The 26,163-nt window shown below is 49.1% G+C and overlaps 1 protein-coding gene across 1 annotated transcript in view; it reads left to right on the top strand.

Moving 5' to 3' along the window:
- The window catches only part of COTL1 (coactosin like F-actin binding protein 1), a 47,598-nt gene that overhangs the window by 9,045 nt on the left and 12,390 nt on the right, over positions 1–26,163 (top strand). The window contains exon 3 of the mRNA XM_077133206.1: positions 18,936–19,093. Within this exon, the coding sequence (XP_076989321.1) occupies positions 18,936–19,093 (158 nt within the window). The remainder of the gene's footprint in view (positions 1–18,935; positions 19,094–26,163) is intronic.

Here is a 26,163-nt window from a genome sequence, read left to right as displayed (position 1 = left end):
TTTCCATCTATTCAGATCTTTGATTTCTTTAAGCCATGTTTTATAGTTTTCTGTGTACACGTCCTTTACATCCCTGGTTAAGTTTATTCCTAAATAATTGATTCTTTTAGTGGCTATTTTGAATGGAATTTTTTCCTTAATTGTCTCCTCAGCAAGGTCATTGCTTGTATATAGAAACGTTATTGATTTTTGCACATTATTCTTATATCCCGCCACTTTGCTGAATTTATTAGCTCAAGTAGCTCGATTGTAGATTTCTCAGGATTTTCCATTTAAAGGATCATGCCATCTGTAAATAATGAAAATTTTACTTCTTCCTTTCCTATTTGGATGCCTTTTATTTCTTTTTCCTGCCTGATCACTTGAGCTAGAATTCTAATACAATGTTGAATAGTAGTGGTGACAGAGGGCATTCTTGTCTCCTTCCCCATCTTAGGGGGAAGGTTTTCAATCTCTCACTGTTGAGAATGATGCTGGTTATGGGCTTTTCATATATGCCCTTTATGATATTTGATAAATCATAAATTTATGATAAATTGAAGGTTTCCTTTGATTCCTGTATTTTGAAGGGTTTTTATCAGAGAAGTATGCTGAATTCTGTCGGATGCTTTTTCAGCATCAATCTATATGATTTTTCCCTTTTGATTTGTTAATATGCTGTATTACATTGATTGATTTTCTTGTGTTGACCCAGCCTTGCATTTCTGGTGTAAACCCCACTTGGTTGTGATGTATAGTTATTTAACATATCGATGAATTTATTTTGCTAAAATTTTGTTGAGAAATTTTGCATCTATTCATTAGGGAAATTGGTCTGTAATTTTCCTTTCTTGTAGCATCTTTGTCCTGTTTAGGTATTAGAATGATGTTAGTGTTTCTGTTTCCTCAGTTGGCGGAGTTTGAGCAAAATTGGTGTCAGTTCTTTTTTTTTTTTTAACATTTTTTATTGTGAAATATATATGTACAAAGAAAAGAAAGAAAAAGCAATAATTTTCAACATACACTTCGACAAGTATTTACAGAACAGATTTCAGAGTTTGTTACAGACTACCATTACACTGTTTTAGATTTTTCCTTCTAGCTGCTCCAAAACACTGGAGGCTAGAAGAAATAGCAATATAGTGATTCGGCAGTCATGCTCATTTGTTTAATCCTGTTTTCTCTGTTATACCTCCTCCTTCTCCTTTCATTCTTCTCCCAGTCTATAGCAATCTTTAGACAATGCCCATTCTGACTTTTTCATGTTCAGAAAGAATGTCAACACTAAAGGATGAGGGGTGTAATTAGTTGATAATCTTGGAGAGGCTGGTCCCTCTGGGTTTTAGAATTTATCTGGCCTAGGAGCCCTCTGGAAATGATAGGTTCCAGGAAAGCAAACTTAGTGCCTGAAACCTTTGTGGAGTCTCAGTTCAAGCCCCAAATGGATGTTAGTTCATTTTTGAAATGCTTGATATAATTCCCCTGTGAAGGCATCTGGCCCTGGGCTTTTCTTTGTAGGAAGATTTTTGATAACTAATTGCATTAAATCACTTTACTTATAATTGGTTTGTTATGATCTTCTATTTCTTTTCAAGTCAGCATTAGTAAGTTGTATTTTTCTAGAAATTTGTCCATTTCATCTAAGCTGTCTAGTTTGTTATGTACAGTTGCTCATAATATCCTCTTAAGATCTTAAAAATTTCTTCGGGACCCATCATAATGACCCCCTTCTCATTTCTGATTTTGCTTATTTGCACCCTCTTTTTGTTTTTTGCATGGTCAGGCACCTGGAATCAAACCCAGAAACTCCGGCACAGCAGGCGAGAATTCTGCCACTGAGCCACTGTCGCATCGCCCTGCACCCTCTTTTTTTTTTTTTCTCTGTCAGTCTAGCTAGGGTTTCATCAATTTTATTGATTTTTTTTTCTCAAAAAAAACCATTTTTGGTTTTGTTGATTCTTTCAGTTGTCTTCCAGCTCATTTTTCTGCTTTAATCTTAAGTCAGAAGGTTTGAAAAGTGCTTGGCAAATAATGGAATAGTCACATTCAAAAAGAATGAACTGTGACCCCCACCATTCAGAGTACTACAAAAAAGAAGGTGCTGGGCAGTCAGTCCTGCATTCAGCAGACATTTATTGAGCTCCTACTTTACGTCAGAGATGATGTTGGATTATTATTGTTTAAATGGTACCCAGAAAAGCTATTGAGTTGTTACCTGTGTAGTTTTCTGCACTGGCCAGTCTCCCACTGCCTCCTTTTCTCCCTTATCTACCGGAGGGGAGGTTCCCTGCTGCGTGAAGGGACTCCCTGGGTCGTGAGGTCCCTGGGCCTTGTGAGAGTTCTTTGGCCTGGCTGTTGGTAATAGTTGTGCACTTGCCTTTGTGTTTGTGGGTGTGCCCATGGGAAAGGTTGCTAGAGGTCCATCTTCATAACTAGTCATTCCTTGCTCTGAAAAGGAGGTTTCATAGATAGTAATTGAGCTGAGCTGAGTTTTTGCTGCTGAGAAATCCTCGGGAGCTAGTACATGCTTTTTGCAGGCAGTTTGTGGATTTTATAGATGGTGTGCCCACCTTCTTATTTCCTCTCCTTTCTTCAACACGTTACAGTCTGGCGTCCACCCACACTCTTTGCATAAGTGCCTTGTAATCTTCTGGTTGCCAAATTCAGTGGCTGCTTCTCTGTCTTACTTCTACTTTATCTCCTTCCAGCGTTTGTCATTGACCACTGCCTGCTTTAAAGGTGATTTCCCCTCCCTCTGCTTCTGCCCTGCTAAGCTTCTGTAGTTCTCCTTTTATGTCTTTTCTCTTGTTCTCACTTCCTCCTGCTGGTTCTCCTTCCCCCTGCAGCTCTGACTGTGGGGTTTCCTAGGGCTTCACCCTTGATCACCGCCTCACTGTCTCCAGGACATTTGTTGAGCACCTAGTATGTGCCAAACCTTTTGCCAAGTACGGCGTTGGGCCCTTTCCCTGACCCCAGTAACCTTGCATTTTTTGAGTTCAGATCAGGTTGCATTGCTCACTCCCACCCCCTCCTTCAGAACCTCCTGTTGCTTTTGCCCCTGAGTTCCGAATGCTTAGAGATGACATGGGGTACCCTTTATGATGGGCACCGGCCCAGTGACCCTGACTTCATGGACACCCACCTGCCAGGCCATGGGTGGGCGCTTTTCTGTGTGACCGCATCTTTCTCTTCTCTACGAGGCAGGGAGAGCAGTGCGCCCTGTAGGAAGGACTTATCCCCATATCACTGGATGAGGACCTGGTGGTTTCCTTGAAGGCCAGAGTCATTGGCTTGAGATGGCCTGGCAGGTAGAAGGATGGCCTTAGAGCCTGGTCCATGTCTGAGGCTCCAGCTTCTTCTGTACAGGGCTGCCCGGCTCTCCTTCCCAAGGCCTTGAGGGTGGGCCTCTGTGTCTGCACTGTCCTCATCCGTTTGCCTTTCCTGTAGAGCTTCTATGCACTCGTCAAGACCCAGCATGTATGTCCCCTCTGCTCGATGCCTTCCTCGCCTGTGTGGTGCTGACCATGTTGTGTGGTTGTTTGTGAGTGTGTCTGTTTCCTTAACTCAACCATGGGGGCCTGGAGAGAGTGACTTCATCTCATTGATGGTGGTAGCCCTTAGTAAAAAACCCCTGCCCTAGGACTTCGCCAGCTCCCCATCTCTTTGTCCCTGGTGGGTGTATTACTCCCTTGAGTAGGCCCAGGTGGTGGGCTGTAGCCCTGGTGATGGCATTTCTCAGCAAGTGCTGCCTCTCTGCACCTTCATCTCTCACTTGGAGAGAGAACACAGGGTGCTGGGCTCAAATCTTAGCTATACTACTTATGAGCTGTGTGACCTTGAGCAAGTCACTTAAGCTCTCTGTGCCTCTGTGCCTTTAACTGGAACATGGGGATAATCATGGGACTTACCTCACTGGTTATGGGAATGAACTAATTCAATACATAGAAAGCACATAGAACTGTGCCTGGGACGTGGCAAGCCTTCCTTAAGTCTTAACTATCATTATTTCTCAAGAAGACAAGTTGGAGGTTTAAATTAGCAAGCCGGGTGATATCATTCAGCAGTGGAGATCTGGTAGACGTGTTCTAGGGTGGAGGGAAGCCCTGAATTGCAGTGTTTTCCCGTTTCCATGGTGGAAATACTCTCACCATGCCCAATTTTAAGCTACCAGTGGGGTGTTACTGAACCCAAAGTTGGGAAGAGATGTGAAAAATGGTCAGCTATTGTGAGCCAGCCCCACTGATTGTAGGATGGTTTCAAGATGATTGTTAACCTATAAAGAAAGTTGGAGTTCATTTGCAAGTGGTTCTGTGTTCTTAGTGACAAAGCTCTGGGCCCGCAGCCGTCCTGGGGCTGAGGATCCCTGCAGGAGGCCCTTAGAGAAGAGATGTCGAGAGACTCTAAAGAGCAGAAGGCTACTGGATTTCCAAACCATGGGGAGAAAACTTGCTGTTTAACAAGACAAGATATGAGAAGTGGGGCAGCAAACATTCCGGTTCCCTCCGTGCCATTCTGAGCCCTCTGCCTTCTGCTCTTGTTTCTGTGCAGCTTTCTCTCCTTTCCCACAGTCTGGCAGAGCTGGAGGCTTCTTGGCGGATTTGGTCCAGCCTCACAGGTGGCAGAGGGGGAGGTTGGGATCTGAGAAGGGGTGGGGTGTGCTGAGCTCAGACTGGGTCTGTCCTCTGCCAGCTCAGCGCCTTCCCATAGTGGTGACAGTGACACAACAGCACCGATAGGTGATCTGTTTAAGGTGCCTATGACGTGCTGGGCCCTGCCGAGTGCTCTTTGTATCATCAGAAGATGGAACACCCCATGTGCCCCGTGTCTTAGCGTGACCGTCAGTGGCACTGTCTTTTATTCCCAGAAGTACCCATTCGGGCAGTGGGTTGTATGGTCACCCCAGTTAGCCATCATCACCCTCCCCAGTGGACTCACTCTCTGGACTCACTTCCCAATCCTGCCACTTCCTGGCTGTTAACCTTCGCCACTTGCCTTGGGCCCTCTGGCCTTGTCCCTCTGTGAACTGAGGTGCGCTTACCTGCGCCCCGTCCCCGGGCGTCGGAGGGGCCGCGATGGTGAACAGGTGGGTACACCCCCGCCTCATGGAGCTCAGGGCTGAGTCAGAGACTGAGTCGGGTAAAGAGAGTCACAACTTTGATGAAGCTGCTTAGGTGGGCTTGGGGGCGGATACTCCCTGGAGGATGTGTTGTCCAGGAGGTCTGACTGGGGAGGTGGGGAGGATGCAGCAGGCTCAGGGAACCGCATGGGCCAAGCCTGGGGTCCCAGGGCGGGCTTCATGAGCTCTGGGGAGCAGAGGTGGCTTAGGGTGAAGGTGGGGTGCAGAAGGAGGCTGGAAAGACCGAGATAAGGACCCTCGGAAGAGGCCCTCATCTGGAATTTCCCTCCCCATCCACCCGCAGCCACTTATCCCCACCCAGGTGGCCCGGTAACCTTTCTCTATCTGTCCAGCACTCGCCATTCACCCCAGTAATGTGACACTAAAATCATACACTCAACAGGAGCTGTAAAGTGCTGGCCCTGTGGGACACTGTCCCTCTATCAGCTGCCCACACCCACATGGGCCGGGCACTCTCATGATCCCATTTTGCTGACAGTGGAGTCAAGGCTGCCATGGGTTCATACTTGCCCAGGCATCTGGTCTGGCTGTGTGAGCTCTGGCCTCGGGTTCTCCAGCCTCCTCACCCACCTTGCTCCCTCCTTTCTGGGACGTTGGGGAGGTGAACCCAGAAGCAGGACCGAGGGTGCGGGAGAACGAGGCAGGAAGGAGGAAACATGGTTGAGGGCACGCTTTGACCTGGCTGCTGTAGCCGGGCCTGTCCCCAACAGGGGCCTTAGAGGCGAGCTCTGGGCAGGTACCCACAGGGAGGATCCCCCAGAGACTTCAGGGCTCCTGCGCTCCAGGTGTGCCTGTGTGGAGTTTGAAGGGAGGCCCATCAGCAGAACGGCAGGGCCCTGCTGTGCAGGGCACCTCAGTGTGCCAGAACCAGCCACCCCAGCAGCGCTGAAGTCAGGGGACGGCCGAGGGAGGGAGGCCCGGGGCCCAGAAGGGTCTCCTCTCCCCACACCCCTGATGTGCCTGAAATGACATCCACATGCACATCCAGGAATCTGCCTATTGCCTGGCTCTTGTGCTGGAATCTGAGCTCTGTGGGCAGATACCTGGCCTCCTGGAGTGCCCTCCTCGAGTGCCAGCTCCTTGCACAGTGCCCATTGGGCCCAACAGATGCTTGCTGAACAGGTGAATGAAGGGCAGTCACATGGGGTGTGAACACTGAGCTGGCGCCAGCAAGCCTACTCTCTGCTTAGCCCAAATAGCAGCCCAGGGGCCAGGAAGGGAACTTCTGCAGGAGCCAGGCTTTGGGGGGCCGCCCTGCACAGGCCGCAGGAGCCCCTGCTCTGCTGCATTCCCCTCCGACTTAGCTGTGTCCATTTGGCTTTTCCAGTGCAGCTCAGTGGCCTCCGCAGATGCCAGTTCTCCAGAGGCCTGGTGGGTTGGGAGGAGCAACTTGGCATCTTCTGTTTTATTTCATCAGCGCGTGTGGAAATTAACCTGCTTTAGATCTTGTCTTTAGTTCTGTGTTTAGTTTATTATGGACATCTTGTATCTCTCATTATTCTTATTAACTCTTCTGTGCATCTATATGAGCCTCCTTGGCAATTATTATTATTAATAACAACAATAGTAATAATAATGGCTAAGCTGAGCCTATGTAGCTCCAGGTACTGTGCAAAGTTCATGGGATGAGTTTCCTCTTGCTGCTGTAACAAATTGCCAAAATCTTAGTGGCTTCTGACAACATAAATGTATACAATTGTGGAGGTCAGAATTCCAACAAGGGACCCAGAGCCCAAATTCTGGGAGTCGCCAGGGCTGGTTCCTTCTGGAGAGCCTGTTTCCTGTCCTTTTCCAGCTTCCAGAGGCCTCCTGCATTCCTTGGCTCCTGGCCCCCTCCTCCATCTTCAGAGCTAGTGACAGCCAGACGAGTCTCTTACATCACGTCTCTGCCTCTGATTCTCTCGCCTCCCTCATTCAGTTATAAGGACCCTTACGGTGACATTGAGTGTCCTCCTGGTTAATCAGGACCCCCCCACTCCCCATCTTAAGGTCCTCCTGCCTTCCTGCCTGCAACGTCCCTTTTGCCATGTAAGGTCACGTGTTCACAGGTTCCTGGAATTAGGCATCTCTGGGGTCGTTGTCCTTCCTCCCAACAGTCATGTGGTCATGATTTAATTGCATCTTCATTGTGACCCCGGGAGGCAGGCCCTGTTGGTATCCCCAATTCATAGATAAGGAAACTGAGGCTCTGAGTCGTGCAATATCTGCCCAGAGTTGCCTGGGGGCTGAGCTGAGCTTCTGGTGCAGAGCCTGTGCTCCGACCTCATCCCCGCTGCTTCCCAGCACTGCAACTTCAAGTCTTTGTGAATCAAGGAGGGGTTTCTAAGAAGGAAGACCATGGGTGAGCTCTTTTCTGGGAAGCTAGTGGATGGACCTATGATCTGGGCCTCTGGCCATGGGAGCCAGGGTTTGTTTGCTGGAAGAAGCTGCTCAGAGGGAGTTTATCTGTAGGGTCTCTGGGGAGGACCACACGGTAATCCAAAGATCTCTGTCCTTTCCAGGGTAAAATTCTGACTTCACTACTTTTGCCTGAAAAGATGTCCCGGGGGTGGTCGTCTGATCTGACCCAGCAGTCATAGTTTTCTTCCCTTTTTTGGTTGTAATTCTACCCTGCCTGTAGGATGGAGAGGGTTTTTATGGTTTGCAAATAATAAAGGAAGCTGCTGTCCCTGGCAGGTTAGGGGCCCCCTGGGGTCATGCTGGGGCTTTGGGAAGGGCTTAGAGGTCAAAAACCCTGGGCAGACACATCTGTAGGACAGACAGGGCTTGTCCTTCACTCCCTCCAGCCAGGCGGCCCTGTCCTGGGAAGCCACTTGCTGGGTTCTTATGGTAAATCCTGACTGCCTGGTGTCCGATTCTGAGAAACTAGCAGGAAAGATTTTACTTTTCCTTGGCAGTTTTTATCTACTCATTCATTCAACAAATCCTCCTCAGTTTGTCCACAAAGCCAACCTCGGCTGGTGAAACCCACAGGCGCTGAGGGTCTCCAAGCAGCGTGCGGCTTCTTATGCTTTTGTAAATGCTTCCAACAATTTTGTTGTTGTTACCCAGAGAACATATACTAAGAAGAGAATAATTAGAAATACAAATAAGCAAAAACAGGGGCCCTCGCACCTAACCAGCCACTGCCAGCAGTTTGGTGAGATTCACTCTGGTCTTTGCAGCTCCGTCCCCACGTGCCAATGGTGTGTCTCCAGCATCATCACCCCACCAGGCATGGAGCAGTACCCCAAAATTTATTTGGGTCACAAGAAGAAAAGAGCGAGAGAGGGAAGTAATTATTTCATCATTTCCACCCAACTTTGAACTTCAGAGAAGGCCAAAGAAAGGGGAAAAGGGAAGGCAGGCAGGAAGTTACCCCAGAGCTTGACAAGATTTTGCAGCTCACTCTAAAGCTTTTACCTTATATAGACCTCCAAAGAAGTCATACAAACAGGGTTTGGTAAGGGAAAAAACAACACCCTACCCACCCCCCTGCGCAGGGAAATGCTGAGCTGTGAGTTTCTACCCAGAGCAGGGTTGAAAGGAGGCAGCTCCCAGCCCCTGCTGCCAGGAGAAGGGACAGCTGGGCAGGAGCTGGAGGTGGCTGGCTTCCCGCAGGGGCAGGTGTGGGGCCCGGCAGGAGCCAACAAGGTCCTGGGAGCAGGGCTTGACCTCTCTTTGACCAAAGAGGAAGTTGGTGGGTCCCCACATTTATAAAAGGAAGGACACTGAGGCCAGCAGCTGGAAGGAGCCAGGTTCTCTCTTGAAATCAGAGCTCTAATTACTTTTTTTAAGTGACTTTTTGTTTCTCCTGATTGTTAAGACGTACATACACACATTCATTCCCCTGGCCCATGCATAATTTTTTTTAGAAACTATTAAGTATAAAAAAGTAAAGAAAATCCATCATTCCAGAAATAAAGCCCCTATTTATATTTTGTTCATTCCTTATAGAGGGCAAATGGAGATTTTGTTCATTTGTGTCATCTTCACCATACATGCACATATGTATGTGTGAATACTTTTACATTTTAGATCACAGTCTATGCAATCTCATACTTTGTCCACTCCCCAAAGCAATAGGCGTCTCAAATGATTCCTTTCTATCTGAATTTTCATTAACTGTGGAATGACCCAGCTTTCCTAGTTTGACAAAGAATATGAGAAAATCGGGTTCAAATAACCAGAGGAAAAGAAAAATTATTACTCCGGCCTATCCGTCAGGGAATAGTTGATCTGGATACCCAAATTATAAGGAGGGCTACCCTTTTTTTTTTTAGTGATTATTTTTTCTTCTGTAGATGGAAGCCAGTGTGTTATATACCCACTTCCACCTTCGTACTTAGGGAAGAGTGGACGTGGCCGGCTCATGGAAGTTTGGGGTCAGCATTATGAATAGATGCTATTGCAGCAGGACCGAGTGGGAGACTTTGGGGCTACTGGAGGAGATTAAGGGTCTGATGCCTGGGCTCTGAGTGGCTCTAGCAAGCACTGCTCCGCCTGCTTCTATCTGCTTTTCATAGTCTTGCTGTCTCCTCCATTGCAGTCAGTTAGTCATTTGACAAACACTTATTGACAATCTGTGATCCATGGAATTTGCTGAATAAAACCCAATCTCTGCCCCCGCCCCAAATACAGTCTAGTAGGGAAAACAAAAGAAAAACAAAGTATGTGAAAACAATGAAATTAATGCGATAGCCAATTATTACTACAGGGCATGATCCTGACACAGGAGAAGAAAGTGAGCTCCACCTGGGGTGCTGGTCAGTGCAGGATTTGCTGTTTGATCTGGGTCTTGAGGGATGGATTAGGGTCATCCAGTTACACGGAGGAAGGAGGACAGGGGCTCAGACTGCCGACCTGAAGGACAGATTCTGATTGAATGCCACAGAGAAAAGCAACAGCTTCTGTTGTCCACTTCAGAATGCCTTCCCCCCACAGCCTTTGTGTGTCTATTTCTGACTTGCCACTGGCTGGAAGGGCACCATTAACTAAGCAGACTTTTACTGTGAGCAATAAGGGAATTGAAAGGCTCTGACTGGTTTCCACCTCCTGCCCCAGGAGGGCACGGAGCTTGTTCACCATTTACCCCAAGCACCTGGAGTGGTGCTGACCCGGTAAACGGCCAATAAATACGCCCTGAAGAGATGGAGAGTCTCTGCCCTTCGTCTTTGGCTCCCTTTCAGTTCCTGGTTCCCCATGATGTTTCAGAGCAGTAGCAAGTGCCTTTTTTTTTTTTTTTTTTTGGCATGGGCAGGCACCGGAATCCAACCCAGGTCTCTGGCATGGCGGGTGAGAACTCTGCCTGCTGAGCCACTGTGGCCCGCCCACAAGTACCATTTCATAACAATGAAACCAACCCCCAGCCCCAGGATCTTAAGGAGTAGACTCCACCCGCAGAGGGCAGGAAGGACTGGACATGCAGAGATGATCAGATGCGGACAGATAGTGATTGGTTTTGACAAATTTGCTCTTTAAATAAAGGTGCGCTGGAAGGACAGACCCAACAGCATAAAGCTGCTGCCATTAGCGATGCTGGTGTGACATGAGAGACGCCTGTCCTTTCTGCTCACATCCCCACATAGGTCATCACAGAAGATTAAAGCAAACTCGAAACCTCAGGCCTCATGAGACCCAGGATCTAACCCCAGCTCTGCTTCTTTCCGCTGTGTGTGGGCGGCCCAGTTGCTTTCCTTCTCTAATCCTCCATCCTCTGGGCCAGCAGATGGAAGAACAGGGGTTTACTCTCCCTCCTGCCTCAGCACCATGTGGTGGTGTGGGAAGGTCAGTGGATGTGTTTCTGGCTGTTATTTCCTACCCTTGACGGGCCCACACATTTATGGCTGACTCATTTTACTCTTTTATTTTTTCATTTATATAGGAACCCATATAAATACCCAGGACAGAAATTCGACTTTTCTTTAGGTGCTCATTTCGGATGCCACTGTTGAAGGAAATGAAGCATTTATGCAGCACCAGCTCCGTGCCAGGAGCTGGATTAGGAAGATAGAAAATGTGGCTGGGGGAAACGTTATATATCTGTCCTCAGTCTGGTGGGCACGAGCATTTTACATTCCCACCAGCATCACATGAGTGCCCGGATATCGCCACGTCCTCCCGACACTTGTCATCTCCTGTCTCTTTGGCTCTAGCCATCCTAGTGTGTGTGATGGGGCATCTCGTGGCATTTCCCTCCTGAATAGCACCACTGAGTACCACTCCCCGTGCTCATCGCCCATCTATACATCTTTGGAGAAATGCCTCTTCAGCCCTTTGCCCATTTCTTCATTTATTGTTGAGTTGTAAGGGTTCTTTATATATTCAGGATACCAGACCTTGATCAGATAGAGGATTTGAGGGTCTGCCCTTTAGCCATACCAGGGCCCTGCCTCACCCAGGCATCCACATGTCTCCCCGACCTGAGACCCTCACCCCACCCCAGCTGAAGGCACCTTTCTCGCAATCTTCAGCCCTCGCTTTATTTTATATTCTTCGTGACCCTCATCACATTCGGAAATAATGCGATTTGCTAACTTGCCTCTATCATCAGTCCCAGAGTCCCCAAGAGAATGTAAGTCTGTGGCACCTACTTCGTGACATCCCAGTGTGGGGAGCTCAGGATACTGATCCTCAAAACTTAGAGCTGCACAGAGCAGGCCCCCGAAAGAGGCCCTTTTGGGAGGAAGGGGCCCCGTCCACGTGGATTGTGTCAGGGTCACACGGGTGAGAAGACAAAGTGGGCACCGTCTGCCCTCAGGGATTGCCTGAGCCTCGTAGGGTTTCCGATTTGGGTGAGCATGGCCTTGGGGAGGGACCCTGAGAGCCGGGGGGGGGGGGGGGTTTAAATTGTTCTTACTTTTGGGGAAAGTGTCAGGGCAGCTCGTCCCAGGTGATCCCAGAGGAGCCCGGCACCCTCTCCCCTTGGCTTTATCTCCTTTTCTCCCCGCTTTGTTGTCATTCTCTTCCCTCTTCATTGCTGTTCTGTCTCCCACACCCCGTCTGCTTGCCCTGGCCCTTGGGACCTCGTTCTCCTCCCGCCCCCTCTTCCCAAGTCCTTCGTCCCCTTCCCAGCCGCAGGCTCAGAGCTACACCTGGACTGAGGAGGAGGGAAAACGGAAGGAGGAGACGCAGGCGGGCAGGAGGTGAAAGAGGAAAGGAGGCCTGGAAGGGGGATTTTGGGGGAGATGGACTCCAGATCAGGCTGTGGGTGCTGAGCACTCACTTCCGGCTGGCCAGAGCACTGCGTGTGAGCACTCAGTGACAGGTGCCAGCTTAGTAACTCATGCCAGGAACCCTGAGGTGAACGGGATCTTGAACTGAGGTTCCCTTTCCTTACGGGGGGCTCTGCTGGGGGGATCTAGGCCTCTGGCTCACGGTGGACCAGGAGCTGCTTAACGATTGAGGTGCAGTGATGCAGCCTCACGGGCCAACCAAAGTCTCAGGACCTTGAGAGTGAAGGTCAAGGTCACAGCGCCATGTGAACCACAAGGAAACCAAGAGTAGTGACAGAGTTCTCCGGAACGGGGCCTCTGACCTTGCTGTGTTATTGATTGCCCCTCCCCGCCAGGAGGTTTCATGTGGCTTTGTGATGCATTGTTAATGATGCCATCAAATGCACCTTTTAGCGGTAACACAGGAGACAGGACTACTGGTCACTTAGTGCCATTTTTCAGTAGCTTTTTTCTAAATATGGTTTCCCCTCTTTTGGGGGTGGGGGCTGAATGTAGGGGGAGGGACAGTCCCTGGGGGCACAACCCCAGTGGTCTTTTGGTGGTGAGATGCTCCAGAACCATGCCTAGATGCATGTTGAAAAGTAAGACCATACAGGAAGTGTCTTTTCATTGTAACTTCCTTAAAATGAAAGGGGTGTGAATGAGAAGGAAGGGGGTGGGAGCTGTGTCTGGGATGCCAAGACACGGGAGAGTTTTAAGAAGGGCAGACTTGAAAGCAGTATGGAATTCCAGATAAGAACGAGCCCAACATAGAGGCCTGTTACCAGTAGCTCTTTCTCTCCTCTCCTGGGGGTGGGATTTGGATTTAGCATCCATTGCATTTGGCAATCAGAAGGCCCCAGTGGACCTCTGAGAGCAATTTCATTGGAGTAGGAAAACAGAATCATCTTATTTTTCAGCCAAGCCCTTCATCTCTATCTTTATCTGTTTCTCTGTTTCTTTCTCTCTCTCTCTGATGCTTATAACCACCTTACGAGGTAAGCATTTGGCACACTGTGCCCTTGAGTAAATCAGGCATTCAGGAGACATTCAGGAGCCTGGTCTGGAGCTAGTCGGAGTGAGGTTTCTAAAGATTCTGAATCTTGAGCAATTAACCTGGACACTGTCACACCGATGCTGAGGGTGGATGGCTGGTGGAGGAGCAGGTGCAGGCTGCCCCCTGAGGTCTCTAACCCGAGGAGCTCAGGGTGCCTGCCTCCTGCCGGTGTGTTGGGGGAAGTCTTGGGTGCACGTCTCCCCAGGGTTTATCCAGGCCTCCTTTCTCCTATGCCGGGAACTGTACCCTCAACTTCTCAACCTCAGTCCAAAAGACTGCCACTGGCCCTATTGGGGACCAAGAGGCAGAGTGGGGGTGATGCTGAGCAGAGCCATCCTCACTGTGTCAACTCAGAGTGCCAATCCTCCTCTGGCCAGTTGTATCTTAATGCGTGCTCGCGTGCATACACACACACACACACATATGTGCTGAGGGCTTGCAGTGCCTGTCATTTCTCCTTGTACGAGAGTGATTTTAACAGAGAGCAGAGGTGGGAGGTGAGGTCCCCCGGGGCTGCCACGCCTGCACAGCTGTGCTGGGTCCTTGCTCCGCCCCGTTTGTTCAGAAGAGGGACGGAAGTGGAGCCGGGGACCAGGCACTGGAGCTCCCTCCTGCGTTGTCCAGGAGGAGCAGGGATGGGCTCAGGGCACCCCTCAAGGTGAAGCGGGTGGAGAAGGGGGGAGATTTGGATCTCCAGCTGTGCAGATGTTGCTCAGGGGACCGGATTTTTGCCTGAGACTCCCCTGACTTTTCAATGTCCGGCCAAACCATTGGCAGGTTAGCACCAAACAGCCACCCAGGCAAACGTTTTCTTCTCCCACCTCCGTGATGACTTCAGTTGGCCTTGGTTCTGGAAGGTACTTCAACTCCAGGTCCCGATACCTTGGGGTAGGCATGGAGTTTACTTATTGTGCTTCTGTCTTGTTTCCTGGTCATGGGCTGGGAACTTTGGACACGTGGTGTAATGGGGAGAAGGCCTGCGGCTCAGCAAGGAGCTGGATGGCTGCACAAGGGTGCTGTGCTGCTGAAGGAATGAGCTTGCCGAGCTGGAGGCAGGAAGAGGCCGTCCACATGGACACACCGAGTGGCGAGTTGAGAGGGCAAACCTTGGAAAAAGTCCCGTGTTGCGTGGAGGAGCTGGCTGGGTCGTGGATGGCTGACCCTGTGGAGAGAGAAGGGAGGCTGGGAGAGGTGACTCAACAAGAAGACACAGCTCTTGGCTGGATAGATGACCCAGTTCTGCAAGAGAATGATTCGGCCCATGGCAGTGCCAGTGAGTTTCCCACGTGGATGCTGTGGCCAGTGGTCAGGCGGGGTGCCTCCCGATCACAGAGCCGGGGGCCTGTGCCAGCCTGTGTGGAAACGAGAGGGGTTGCCATGGAAACAGGTGGTGGCATGGTGTTTTGCTTCTGCTCCCTTGGCATCGATGAATCCAGAGGCACCGTGACGAATGGGTCCCCTTCGTCCCCGATCGAGGCCGCCTGCATCGGGCAATTTAATTAAATTGGGGCCCGTTTTCCTTTGCTGATGGCTCTATTCAAAGCCGTGCCGGCAGCTTCCCAAACACAAGCAGGCGCGCCGAGCTGCTCTTGGACTCCCGGGTTCTCCCCGTGCCCCCGGCCTGTGTCAGACACGTGTGGCTGTTTAAATTATTTGCCACTTCTGCTTCCTCTGCTGTACTAGCCACATTTTTTTTTATTTAAAAAATTTTTTTTAAATACCAAAAAACATCAAACGTAAACATTCTTAACTTTTGATCATTCCATTCTACATATATAATCAGTAATTCACAATATCATCACATAATTGCATATTCATCATTATGATCATTTCTTGGAATATTTGCATCTATTCAGAAAAAGAAATAAAAAGAAAACAGAAAAAAATTCATATATACCATACCCCTTACTCCTCCCTTTCATTGATCACTAGCATTTCAAACTAAATTTATGTTAACATTTGTTCCTCCTATTATTTATTTTTATTCCATATGTTCTGCTCATCTTTTGACAAGGTAGATAAAAAGAGCATCAGACACAGGGTTTTACAATCACACAGTCACATTGTGAAAGCTGTATCATTATACAATCGTCTTCAAGAAACATGGCTACTGGAACACAGCTCTACATTTTCAGACAGTTGCCTCCAGCCTCTCCATTACATCATGACTAACAAGGTGATATCTGTTTAATGTGTAAGAATAATCTCCAGGATAACCTCTCCACTCTGTTTGGAATCTCTCAGCCATTGACACTTTATTTTGTCTCATTTCACTCTTCCCCCATTTGGTTGAGAAGGTTTTCTCAATTCCTTGATGCTGAGTCTCAGCTCATTCTAGGGGGCTAGCCACATTTTAAGTGCTCAAAGCCACCTGATAGCTCCACCCTGTGGGGGCAGTTTTACTTGTCGGGCCAGGTGTGTTTTCCTACTTTTCACAGCTCAAGGTCAACTGATGAGGGAGGTAGAAAATCACCCCATTTTGGAAACAACCCATATGTCTATCTGCTGATGGGTGAATGAGCAAAATGTAGTCTGTCCTCGCAGTGAAGTATTATTTGGCCATGAAAAGGAATGAAGTGCTGGTACATGCTCCAGAAAGGATGGGGCTAAGTGAGAGATGCCAGGCCCAAAGGACCACATCTGGTAAGACTTCACCTCTGAGATGTCCAGAATAGGCAAATCCATAGATCGGAAGAGTAGTGGCTGCCAGGGGTTGGGGGGGTGGGGCGATGGGCAGCCCCTGCTGATAGGCACAGGGCTTCCCTCTGGGGTGACGGAAATGTGCCGGGATTAGACAGTGGAAAAGGACGTTGCGCACGGCGCGGCATTGTGAGTGAGTTAAAACTTCTGGACTGTAGACTTTCAAATGGCGAATCGTACTTTGGTTAAAACAAGAGCAACAAAAGAGCACCCCATTTTACAGGTGAGTCGGCTGAGGCTCAGGCATTCGGGTAGTGAAGGCGAAACCCCCGGGAGGTGGGGGACGGAGCTGCGTGTGAGCCGTGATCCCTGTGACTCCAGGACGGACGGGGCCCCCATTCTGTGCTCTGCTGTCCCCCAGAGACCTCTCTCCTCCCCTCCTACGTCAGCCAGGCACCACGCCTGTGCAGGTCAGCTGATGAAGCGAGTCCGCAAGCTTTCCAGTCGGTCTTCCCTGCTGGTCCCCCACGCACTCCCACTGCGGGGTGGGGGCGCCCCCTGGAGGAAGGGGGCTCGGCTTCACGCCCAGCTTGGGTCTTAGGATAGTGCTTCGTGCACGTCACCTGCCTCTCTGGGCCTCTCGCTCTGGTGGATCTAGCGGTGGTTTGCATATCGATGGTGATGGTGACAGAGATGCCCCAATGAGACCAGACACGACATAAACTGAAAAGTGTGGTGCCCACGTGAGTGGCACTCATGAATTTTTCCTAGTGCTGTGGACCCCACGCTCTGTGTTCTGCCGCGATCTGGGCACTGCTCAGCCCCTAGGGACAGGCTGGTGACCGTTGGACACGCGGCTGCTGCAGACTCATCCAGCTGTGAGCTGATCATGCCCAGGGAGCGCGCCGCATGCTCAGCCTGGGACTCCGTTAGGCCCCCAGCGTTTCTGTGTTGGAGTAAACCTGTCCTCCACCTGGGGATCGGCCCGGCGGCACCCAAGGGGGTTCTTGGGAGAAGGCCTCTTGGTTGCTTTTGTTAGGTTTTAACTCCCAGTGGGGTCCCCCGGCAGCCTCTGCAACCCCCAGGAGCTCCGGAGTCCCGGAGCCCCTTCCCGACTGGCTGAATCGGAACCTGCAGTCCAGCAAGTTCCCTGAGGGGTTCCGAGGCCCAGCGGTGCGTCGGGGGGCACCCAAGCCCGCAGCCGGAGCTGTTTGGGAATTCACAAGCCGTGGCAGCTCTGGGTATTGACAAGGACCAGTTAGGAATTGTGATGAAATATCATTTAGAATTGCAACTAAAATATGAAGTATTGAGGAAGTTACCTGAGTAAGGATTCGTGATTTCCTCAAAGTAAAGCTCCGAGGTTGGTAGGAGATCCAACGGGGAATCTGGTTCATCGGGGGCGGAACTCCATCTAGAGCAGGGGCTCTCAGCCAGCAGGGCCTCCCCGAGGGACACTGGGCCATGTCTGGAGACTCGTGACTATCAGCGGGGGTGGCAGCGGCTGGCACCTGGTAGGTCAAGGCTAGGGATGCAGCTAAGGTCCTAGTGTGCGCAGGCCGGGCCCCCCTACAGGGTTATCTGGCCCCCCGTGGTGATATTTAGGAGGTTGAGGAGTCCTGCTGTATAGTAACAGGACACACACAAGCACATCTGATAATATTTTGATTCTGCAGAGGATGAGGGAGACTTAGCATAGTGGATTGTGGACATTTCCACAATCTAAAGAATCTAAAGTAATGATAATGAAAACAGGGCAGTATTGAAACCAGACTTAATTGAGATCAATGAAACAGAATAGCCCCCATGTTCATTAAAAAAAAAATAAGTAAAGGTGACAAGCTAAGCATAGCAGAACCAATGGGAAAATACTTAGAATTTTTTATTGGCCTAATCATCAAGCCATAGGAGGCCCGTGGGCCTAGTGCTGGGTCCTTTGCCAAAATAAAGACCCCTTTCTCCTTGTTTCCTCTTCAACCCCCATCCCTCGCCACACTGTGTCCCCATCCCTTCAGCATGTGGCCGTACCATTCTGGGAACTGAGGATAAGAAGAGTTGATGAACTTCTGTTCCCTAAATAAAATCCAAAATTTGAGTCACAACCATATGAAGGAACAGGAGGTTGGGAGGCATTTGTAGCCAGAGACCTGAGTTCAAATCCCAACACAGCCTGGAACCAACTGTGCAACTTTTGGGAAAGTCAGCTAACCTTTGTGAACCCCCTTTCCTAGGCTGCTTAAGCAAATACCAGGAGGTATTTGCTTAAACAAAGGCAATTTATCCAGTCGTGGTTTTGAGGCTGAGATAATGTCCAAATCAAGAAAGCAATTCTTTTTCCCCAAAGACTGGTGATCTGGGGCTGGCTGGGGGTCCCGGGCTTCTGTGTCCCGTGGCGGCGGCGTGTGGTACCTTCCTTCTCTCCCGGGTTCCGTTTTGGCTCCGGCTTCCTGTGGCTTTCTCCCCCCGGCCTGGGTTCGTTCCGTTTATAAAGTCCAGAAGCAGGGTGAAGACCCGTCCCAGTGAAGGGCCCACCTAGGGGGTCACACCCAAAGGAATGGGTGAAATTGGCACGTGGTTTTCTGGGGGATGCACAGCTTCAAACCCCCACGGGCACGAAGCCCGAGACGCGTCCCTCAGGCTTCAGCGGGGAGTTGGCCACGCGGGCCGCGGCAGGAAACTTCCCGCCCTGTGCACTTGGCGTCACTGCCAGCCCGGCCAGGGTGCTCCAGGCACCCCCCGCGGCCACCAGCCTCTCCCTCGTGGGAGTCGTTTAACTGGTTTTTAATTTTTTTAAATTTTATTATGAACAACGAACCTGCAAACACTCGTGACATATTTGCAAATGGTCAAGAAAATGACCGTGGTGATGAATATACAACTAAGAGCCATTTGAACTGAGCTGGTGCCTTCCTCTCGCTGTTGTCCCCAGATGACGTCCGGCTATTCGCCTTTGTGCGCTTTACCACGGGGGACACCATGAGCAAAAGGTCCAAGTTCGCCCTCATCACGTGGATCGGCGAGGACGTCAGCGGGCTGCAGCGAGCCAAAACGGGAACGGACAAGACCCTGGTGAAGGAGGTCGTCCAGGTGGGTCTCCCTGTGGTCCTGTAGGGTCCGGAGGTCACACCCCGCCCAGGGTCCCAGTCCAGCTGCGATGGAGAGCGCTGGGTCCTGGGGCTGTGGCGTGACTGTGTGATTTTGCACATGCCACGGGGCGTCCTGAGCCACTGGCAGAACGTTTCTAGGATCGTTCTCACGGGTGAGGGCTGGGGGTTCCTAAATCAGGCCATCCATCACGCAACAGAAGCCTGGCAGATGGGAGTCTGCGCACGGATGAGTGCGCGGGGTACGCAGCTCCCAGGGCAGGGGCTGGGGGGACCAAACAGTGGCCACCACCTGGGCACTTCATGGACGACTCCCAGTGGTGGCCATGCGGATCCCATGGGAGAATCCGTGTGTGCATCTTCTGGGCGGCACTTGGCACCCGGTAGGTGCTCGGTACTGTTTGCTGAATGAATAAATGTCAACTACAACACATCTGTGGGATAGCAGGGCTTTCGTTGTTATTTTGGTGGCTATAGAATGACAGGCTGTTGCAGTGCAGTGCAGATGCCAAGACTGGTTGGGTGCTGTACATGGCTGATGTACCCAAATGAGTCCTTCCTAGACTGAATGGAGAAGGGGAAGGCAGGCCTTGGTGAATCCTTGGAATGGTTCTACTTTGAAGAGTCATATGTTATAAACTCTTTTCCCTTCTGGCTGTGAAAAAAAATCAACACTGATGGAAACTTCCAAGGTTGTCCACTTGGGGCTAGTGTATGGGGTCTTGTTGAGCAAAGAAAATTTGAATTCCAGAAAGATCAACACTTTACCCAATAGTTCTCCATTTGGCCAAAAGGGTTTTTCAAAACCCATAAACCAAGGAGTCCCGACCTCTTTCGGTGTATTTAACCTGGTTCAGGTGACAAAAAAGACTGTTTTACACCTCCCTTCGAGAGCCTGTCACAGAGGGCAGGGCACCATTGCCTCCCCTCACCCCCACAAAGCAGTATGAATGGTTCACTATAAAATAAGGGATTAAAATTAATAGGCTGAATGCAGCATGGTGCTCTGGACTGGATCCTGGAACAAAGTCTGGAGTTGAGTTGTCAGGCACCAACCAGTGTTGGGCTCCCCATTTGAACAATTGTCCCACAGTGGCATCAAGTATTAACCATTGAGAAAGCCGGGTGTGGGGACCTGGAGGCTTGCGATGCTATCTTCTCTAACTTTTCTGTAAATTGAAAATTATCACAAACCAAAAATTTATTTTAAACAACCCAAGTGTTTAAAATGGGATGGCTAAACGAAGTGTGGTCTGCCTGAATGATGGACTGTTATTCAGCCATGAAAAGGAATAGAGAAACTTTGCAAGCGTTCTGCTGCGTGAAATGAGCCAGACACAAAAGGACAAATCGTGTCTGATTCCACTTATCTATGAAATATCTAGGATAGGCAAATTCATAGAGATGGAGAGTAGATGAGAGGTTATCGGGGGCAGGGGGTGGGGTGGGTAAGGTGGAATGGAAAGTTTTTATTTAGTGGGTGCAGAGTTCCCGGTGGAGGAGGTGGTGGCACAAGATCGTAAATGTAATTAATGTCACTGAATTGTGTAGTTAAAAATGGTTAAAATGTCAAATTTTATGTTTTATATATGTTACCGTAATTTTTAAAAATTAATTTTAAAAAGTGATAAAAGGAAAGGAAAACTCTTGACACCCAGCTCTCAGGGCCCGTGTTTTGACCAACCTCGTCAGCTCCTCTCTGGGTAAGCTCGCTCAGCCTTGGTGCTTTGTGCAGTCACTGCCTGCAAACCGCACCCCTCGCCTGCATTTCTTTTTAGGTTAATACTTTTATAAATCATGTGCCTGCCTTGTAATTTACGTTTTTCTGGTGGCAGGGCGTCCCCCTTCACAAGTGTACTAGAATGTACTAAATGTTCCCCTGTCGTCGGTCTTTTGGGTGGCTTCCAGTTTTTACTTTTATAAATAATGTTCCAACCAATATTTGAATACATGCAGTTCCTTTCTGTCTTTGAATTACTTCTTTAGAGTACATTCTCGGGAGGGGGTGGTTCTGGAGTTAGTAGGCGTGATATTATTTAGAAAAGGTGTGGGTTGTCAGATTGCCTTCTAAAAAGGCTAGCACTATGCCTGATTCCTAGCAAATGCTCAGTAAATGTAATTTATTTAAAATCTTAGTGTTTCCAATCAACACTGCTGCCTGCCCCTGGCTAGCACTGACACCCCTCCCTAACCCTCCGGTCTCTGTTTCTCCAGGCCAGCTTGGATTTTAATGGTTAACCAGCTTTCGGGGCTCTCCCGTGTGACAGCGGAATGGAAAATGCCAAAGAAAGCATGTTCCGCGTTCACAGGTCCGCTGCCCCCCAGCTTAGCCACTGTGTCCCCGTTGGCCGGCCCAGGTGCGGCCAGGAGGGAGGGGACCGGTGGGAGGGATGCTTGCAGGGGTGTCCCGTGGTCATGCTCTTTCCAATCTTAAATAAGTCTTAGTTTCCTGGGATGCCTACAGCAAATCCCCATGACTGAGCAGCTTAAAACAACAGAAATGTTTTGTCTCCCAGTTCTGGAGGCTAAACCAGGGTGGGGCAGGGCCCTGCTCCCTCTGGTGGCTGTGGGGGTATGGGGAGCTCCTTCCTGGCTGCTTCAGCTCCTGGTGGCTCCAAGAGTCTCCTGGCTTGTGGCCGCCTCCCTCCTACCACTGCCTCCGTCCTTGTGTCCCTCCCTCCCTGGGTCCCTGGGCCCTCTCCTCTTTTTGGCAGGCACAGCCACCTGCTCCCATCCCCATCTCACTGCTGGCGCACTATAATATGCTGACCGCTAACGTTTGCATTTTTGACCTCTGCATTTTCAAATGTTAATCATTCAAAGCTATACAAGAGCCGACATTTATATAGCAGTTGTAAATGCAGGCACTTGGGCTGCAGAGGGTCCCGCACTTGCCTGATGGGGGTCCCTCCCTGTCCAGCCTCTAAAGCCACACTCTGCCTGGCCCATGCACCCGTTTCTTTCTTCACAGTGGCACTCGGACCGTGTCCTTGAGGGACCCTCCAGGTGGGCCTGGCTGCGATTTTCATGTCCTGGGCAGTGGATCACTTTCTCCAGCTGCCTTTTATTTTTGTAATTTTTTTTTAACATGCTTTTATTGTAAAATATAACATACATACAAAGCAAAGAAAGAAAAAAGCAAGACTTTTCAAAGCATATTTCAACAAGTAGTTACAGGACAGATCCCAGAGTTTGTCATGGGCTACCATTCCATCATCTCAGATTTTCCCTTCTAGCTGCTCCAAAATACTGGAGGCCAGAAGAAACATTCATATAGTGATGCAGCAGCCATACTCGTTTGCTAAGTCCCGTTGTCTCTGTTATACCTCCTCTTTCTCCTTTAATCTTTCTCCCAATCTGTAGGGATCTTTGGGCAATGCCTATCCTGACTTGTTCACGTTGAGAAAGGTGTCCACACTGAAGGGTAGGAGATTATAATTAAAATTGATAATCCTGGCAAGGCTGGTCCCTCTGGGTTACAGGATTTATCTGAGCTAATTGTCTCTTAAGAACACCTAGGGCTTGAACTGAGACCCTGTAAACGTTTCTTGCTCCTGTGCCTTCTGCAGCTACTTCCATGTGAAGGATAAGTAGACTGATTTTTAGCTTTAAGGGTATTAATGAACCCTTTGCTTTCATAGTTAATAAATACGATATAACCACGTCCTCATGTTTTACATGGAGAACATAAATTAATTGCATGGTTATTCTCCCAGAGATGCTGGAATTGGGAGAGATGAGTCTTTTCTTAATCACAGCTTGTACTAACTCACCTGACTGTGGGCAGGTCTCTCTCCCTCCCTGGGCCTTGGTTTCCCCACCTGTCATGTGAGGAGTTGGAGGAGTTGACTTGCTTTTAGTTGGGACATAGTCTGCGGTTTCCTCATGCTTGTCAAAGCCTCATCATTTGGGTGTGGCGTTATTTCCACCTCTAAAGGCCCTTCAGTGGACAGAGAGCAGGCGGGGCAGCCCCCTGCCAAGGGTTGTAGACTTGGGCCACAGGGCGCGGGCTCAGATTCCAGCACCACCACTCCCAGTGTAGCCTTGTCCGAGCTGCGTGCCCTCCCTGTGTCTCAGTCTCCCCGTATCTAAAATGGGGCAAGTGTGTTGTCTGCCTCTTAGGGTTGTTGTGGGGATTAAATGAATAAATGTAGGGAAGATGCCTGGGACAGGAAAAGGCCCAGTAAGGATGAGCTCTTATCATTTCCAGCTTTCCCTTTTAGACAACACCACAGTGCACGAGTTGGGCATAAGACATTTCTGTGCTGTGGATTGTTTCCTTAGGAGATGAGAGAGCCTACCTTGTTCCTTAGGGCCCAGGGCAGGAATTAGGATATTAGCCAATTTCCTAATTGGCTTGGGCCAGTCATAGCTGCCAGTGACCCAGGGAGCTCTGGCCTCACCCACCCTGGCCAGAAAGGACTTACTCCCTGCAGGCCTTCTGCCTTCTGCCTTGTGCATTCCTGCACCTGCATATGGGGAAACTGAGGCTGAGGGCATTGACAAGGCTTGCCCCAAACCTGGAGGAGTTACATTGGAAGATGATCCTGGGTCTGCTGAGTCTGCGTTCAGAGCCAGGCTGGGAAGCTGACACGTGGCTGCAGCTGGGGGGAAACAAAGCAAACCCCAGCAAAGCTGCTGCCAGCCAGGGCTGGGCCATTGGGACGCTCGGATGTGAGTCAGGGCCCTTTGCCAGATGGACAGCAGGCACGGCCACCCTGCACAGCCAGCAGTGTACAGCACAAAGGTGTCTGCTGGGGCCCAGGACAGAGCGTGCAGCCAGCCCCGAGAGACGGGCCCAGCTCGATAATGATTGACTGCCGGACACGCTCAATAATGCATCGTGCTTGTCTTGCAAAATGGCTCGAGTCACATGACCCTCTCATTTATCTTTTCCTAACATAAAATAAATGTTCACTGAGCCAGAAGGGACATCTGACTTCTCAGCACTGGGAAAAGGGGGCAGTGGTGTGTTTTCTCCAAGGAGATACGGAGGCAGGAAGGTCACACATGAACATTTCGCTGATGCCAGGGAAATAACAGCTATTCTGATAGCTCCTAACCCCCAGGAATAGGGTCGAATTAAACTGTGGGACACCCCAGACCAGATGTCCCCAATGGCATCTTTTGTGACCTGAGTTAGTAATCTGTTTCTAACAATAGCCGTGTATGGTGCCTACAGTGTACCAGGCCACACATGGCACATTTGAAAAGAGTATTTGTGTAGTAAATCATTGAGTCTTTGCACCAAGGCCAGGTCCGTAGTTTTCCCTTTTTTAGAGATGAGGAAACTGGGCTACAGGGTGGTGTTGCAACGTGTCCAAGGTCCCAGAGCCCCAAATTCGGTCACTTAGCTGCACTGTACATTTCCCAAGCCCATCAGCACCCAGAAAAGTGTTCTAAAACCATAAGCATTTGGAAACTCTATTTTTGTGGGCTTGTGTTGCATTCAGTACACTAAAGTCTCTGAGAAATCGTGCAGGAAACAACTCTTTATAACATTTTTTTAAGCATTTTTTATTGTGAAATATAGCATATATACAAAGAAAAGAAAGAAAAAGCAATAATTTTCAAAGTACACTTCAACAAATAGTTACAGACAGATTTCAGAGTTTGTTATGGGTTACTATTACACTATTTCAGATTTTTCCTTCTAGCTGCTCCAAAATACTGGAGGCTAGAAGAAATGTCAGTGTAGTGATCCAGCAGTCATGCTCATGTGTTAACTCCTATTTTCTCTGTTAGAACTCCTCCTTCTTCTTTGATAGTTCTCTCAGATCTTTAGGCAATGCCCATTCTGACTTTTTCATGTTAAACAGTGTCAACAATAAAGGGTAGGGGGATATTATTAGTTGATAATCTGGAGAGGCTGGCCCCTCTGGTTTTCAGGATTTATCCGGCCAAGGAATTCTCTGGAAATTATATATTCCAGGAAAGCAAACTAGTGCATGAAACTTTTGTAAAGTTTGTATTAGTCGGGGTTCTCTAGAGAAACAGAACCACCAGGAGAGGTCTGTAAATATGAGATTTATAAAGGTGTCTCATGCAACCATGGGAATGGAGGAGTCTGAGATCTGTAGGGCAGGCTGTGAAGCTGGCAGCTCCAGTGAAGGGTCTGGACAAACTCCAGAGAAGTGATGATGCCCAGTTGTCAGGTCAGGCAAGCACTGGCCTGACTTTTGCTGCAAGAATATTCCATGGTTGGTTGATAAACTGGAAGGTTGATGTATTAAATCATCGGTCAGTTGATTGCAGCTGTGGCCGATTACATCTGTGATCGACTAAGGCATGTCTCCCACCAACGAGACAGTCCGCAGTTGAAGACTTTTAAGGAAGAAGAGACTTTTTACTCCTTCTTCAGCTGGCTGCTCCACTACAGAAATAGGTTTCATAAGGACAAGCCTCAAAAACCAAGGGCTTAGCTTATTTTCTTGGGAGACCCCAGTGTTTGAGAGGATACCCAGAATTTCCCAAATGGGGAAGTTTTATAGTTCCTTTTTTTTTTTTCCTTCAGGCCCTCAGGGGACTGTACCAATACTTTTTAATTATCAGCCCACCATAGTCTGAGATGTATCCTGGCATTATATTAAACTACCCAGAATTACAAGGCCTCATTCCCATTCTGAACTCCAGGAATTTGAATTGTTTGAATGAACTACCCAGACAGGTTGACTTAGATCATGTGTTTCAGAAAACCTCTGCCTTTGGTCTCATACGGTAAGTAGGTGAACGTCTAGTGTACATGCACACACTGTCATCTTTTTACCCTGCGTTCTGAGTTGTCTTAGTCCCAGCCAGACTGGCTTCATTTTTGTCTCTAATTGAGGCCTGATCTCTTTTTTCAGTGACTTTAACTGCCTTTTATACTTATTTTTAAGCCTATTGATTCCCAGTCTTCCTTTAAGACGGAACTTAAACAAAACAAAACAAAACAAAACAAAAAACTAGAAACAAAACACTGTGGTTTAGCACATAATCCAAAAAATGTTGCTGGGTCAAATGGGAAAGAGCATGGGTTTAGGGGGAATGAGACTCAAGTTGATATTCCCGCTC

This window comes from Tamandua tetradactyla, chromosome 16 (assembly GCF_023851605.1).
Source record: "Tamandua tetradactyla isolate mTamTet1 chromosome 16, mTamTet1.pri, whole genome shotgun sequence".
In the NCBI taxonomy this organism is placed as follows: Eukaryota; Metazoa; Chordata; class Mammalia; order Pilosa; family Myrmecophagidae; genus Tamandua; species Tamandua tetradactyla.
This window is presented reverse-complemented; position numbering and strand designations above follow the sequence as displayed.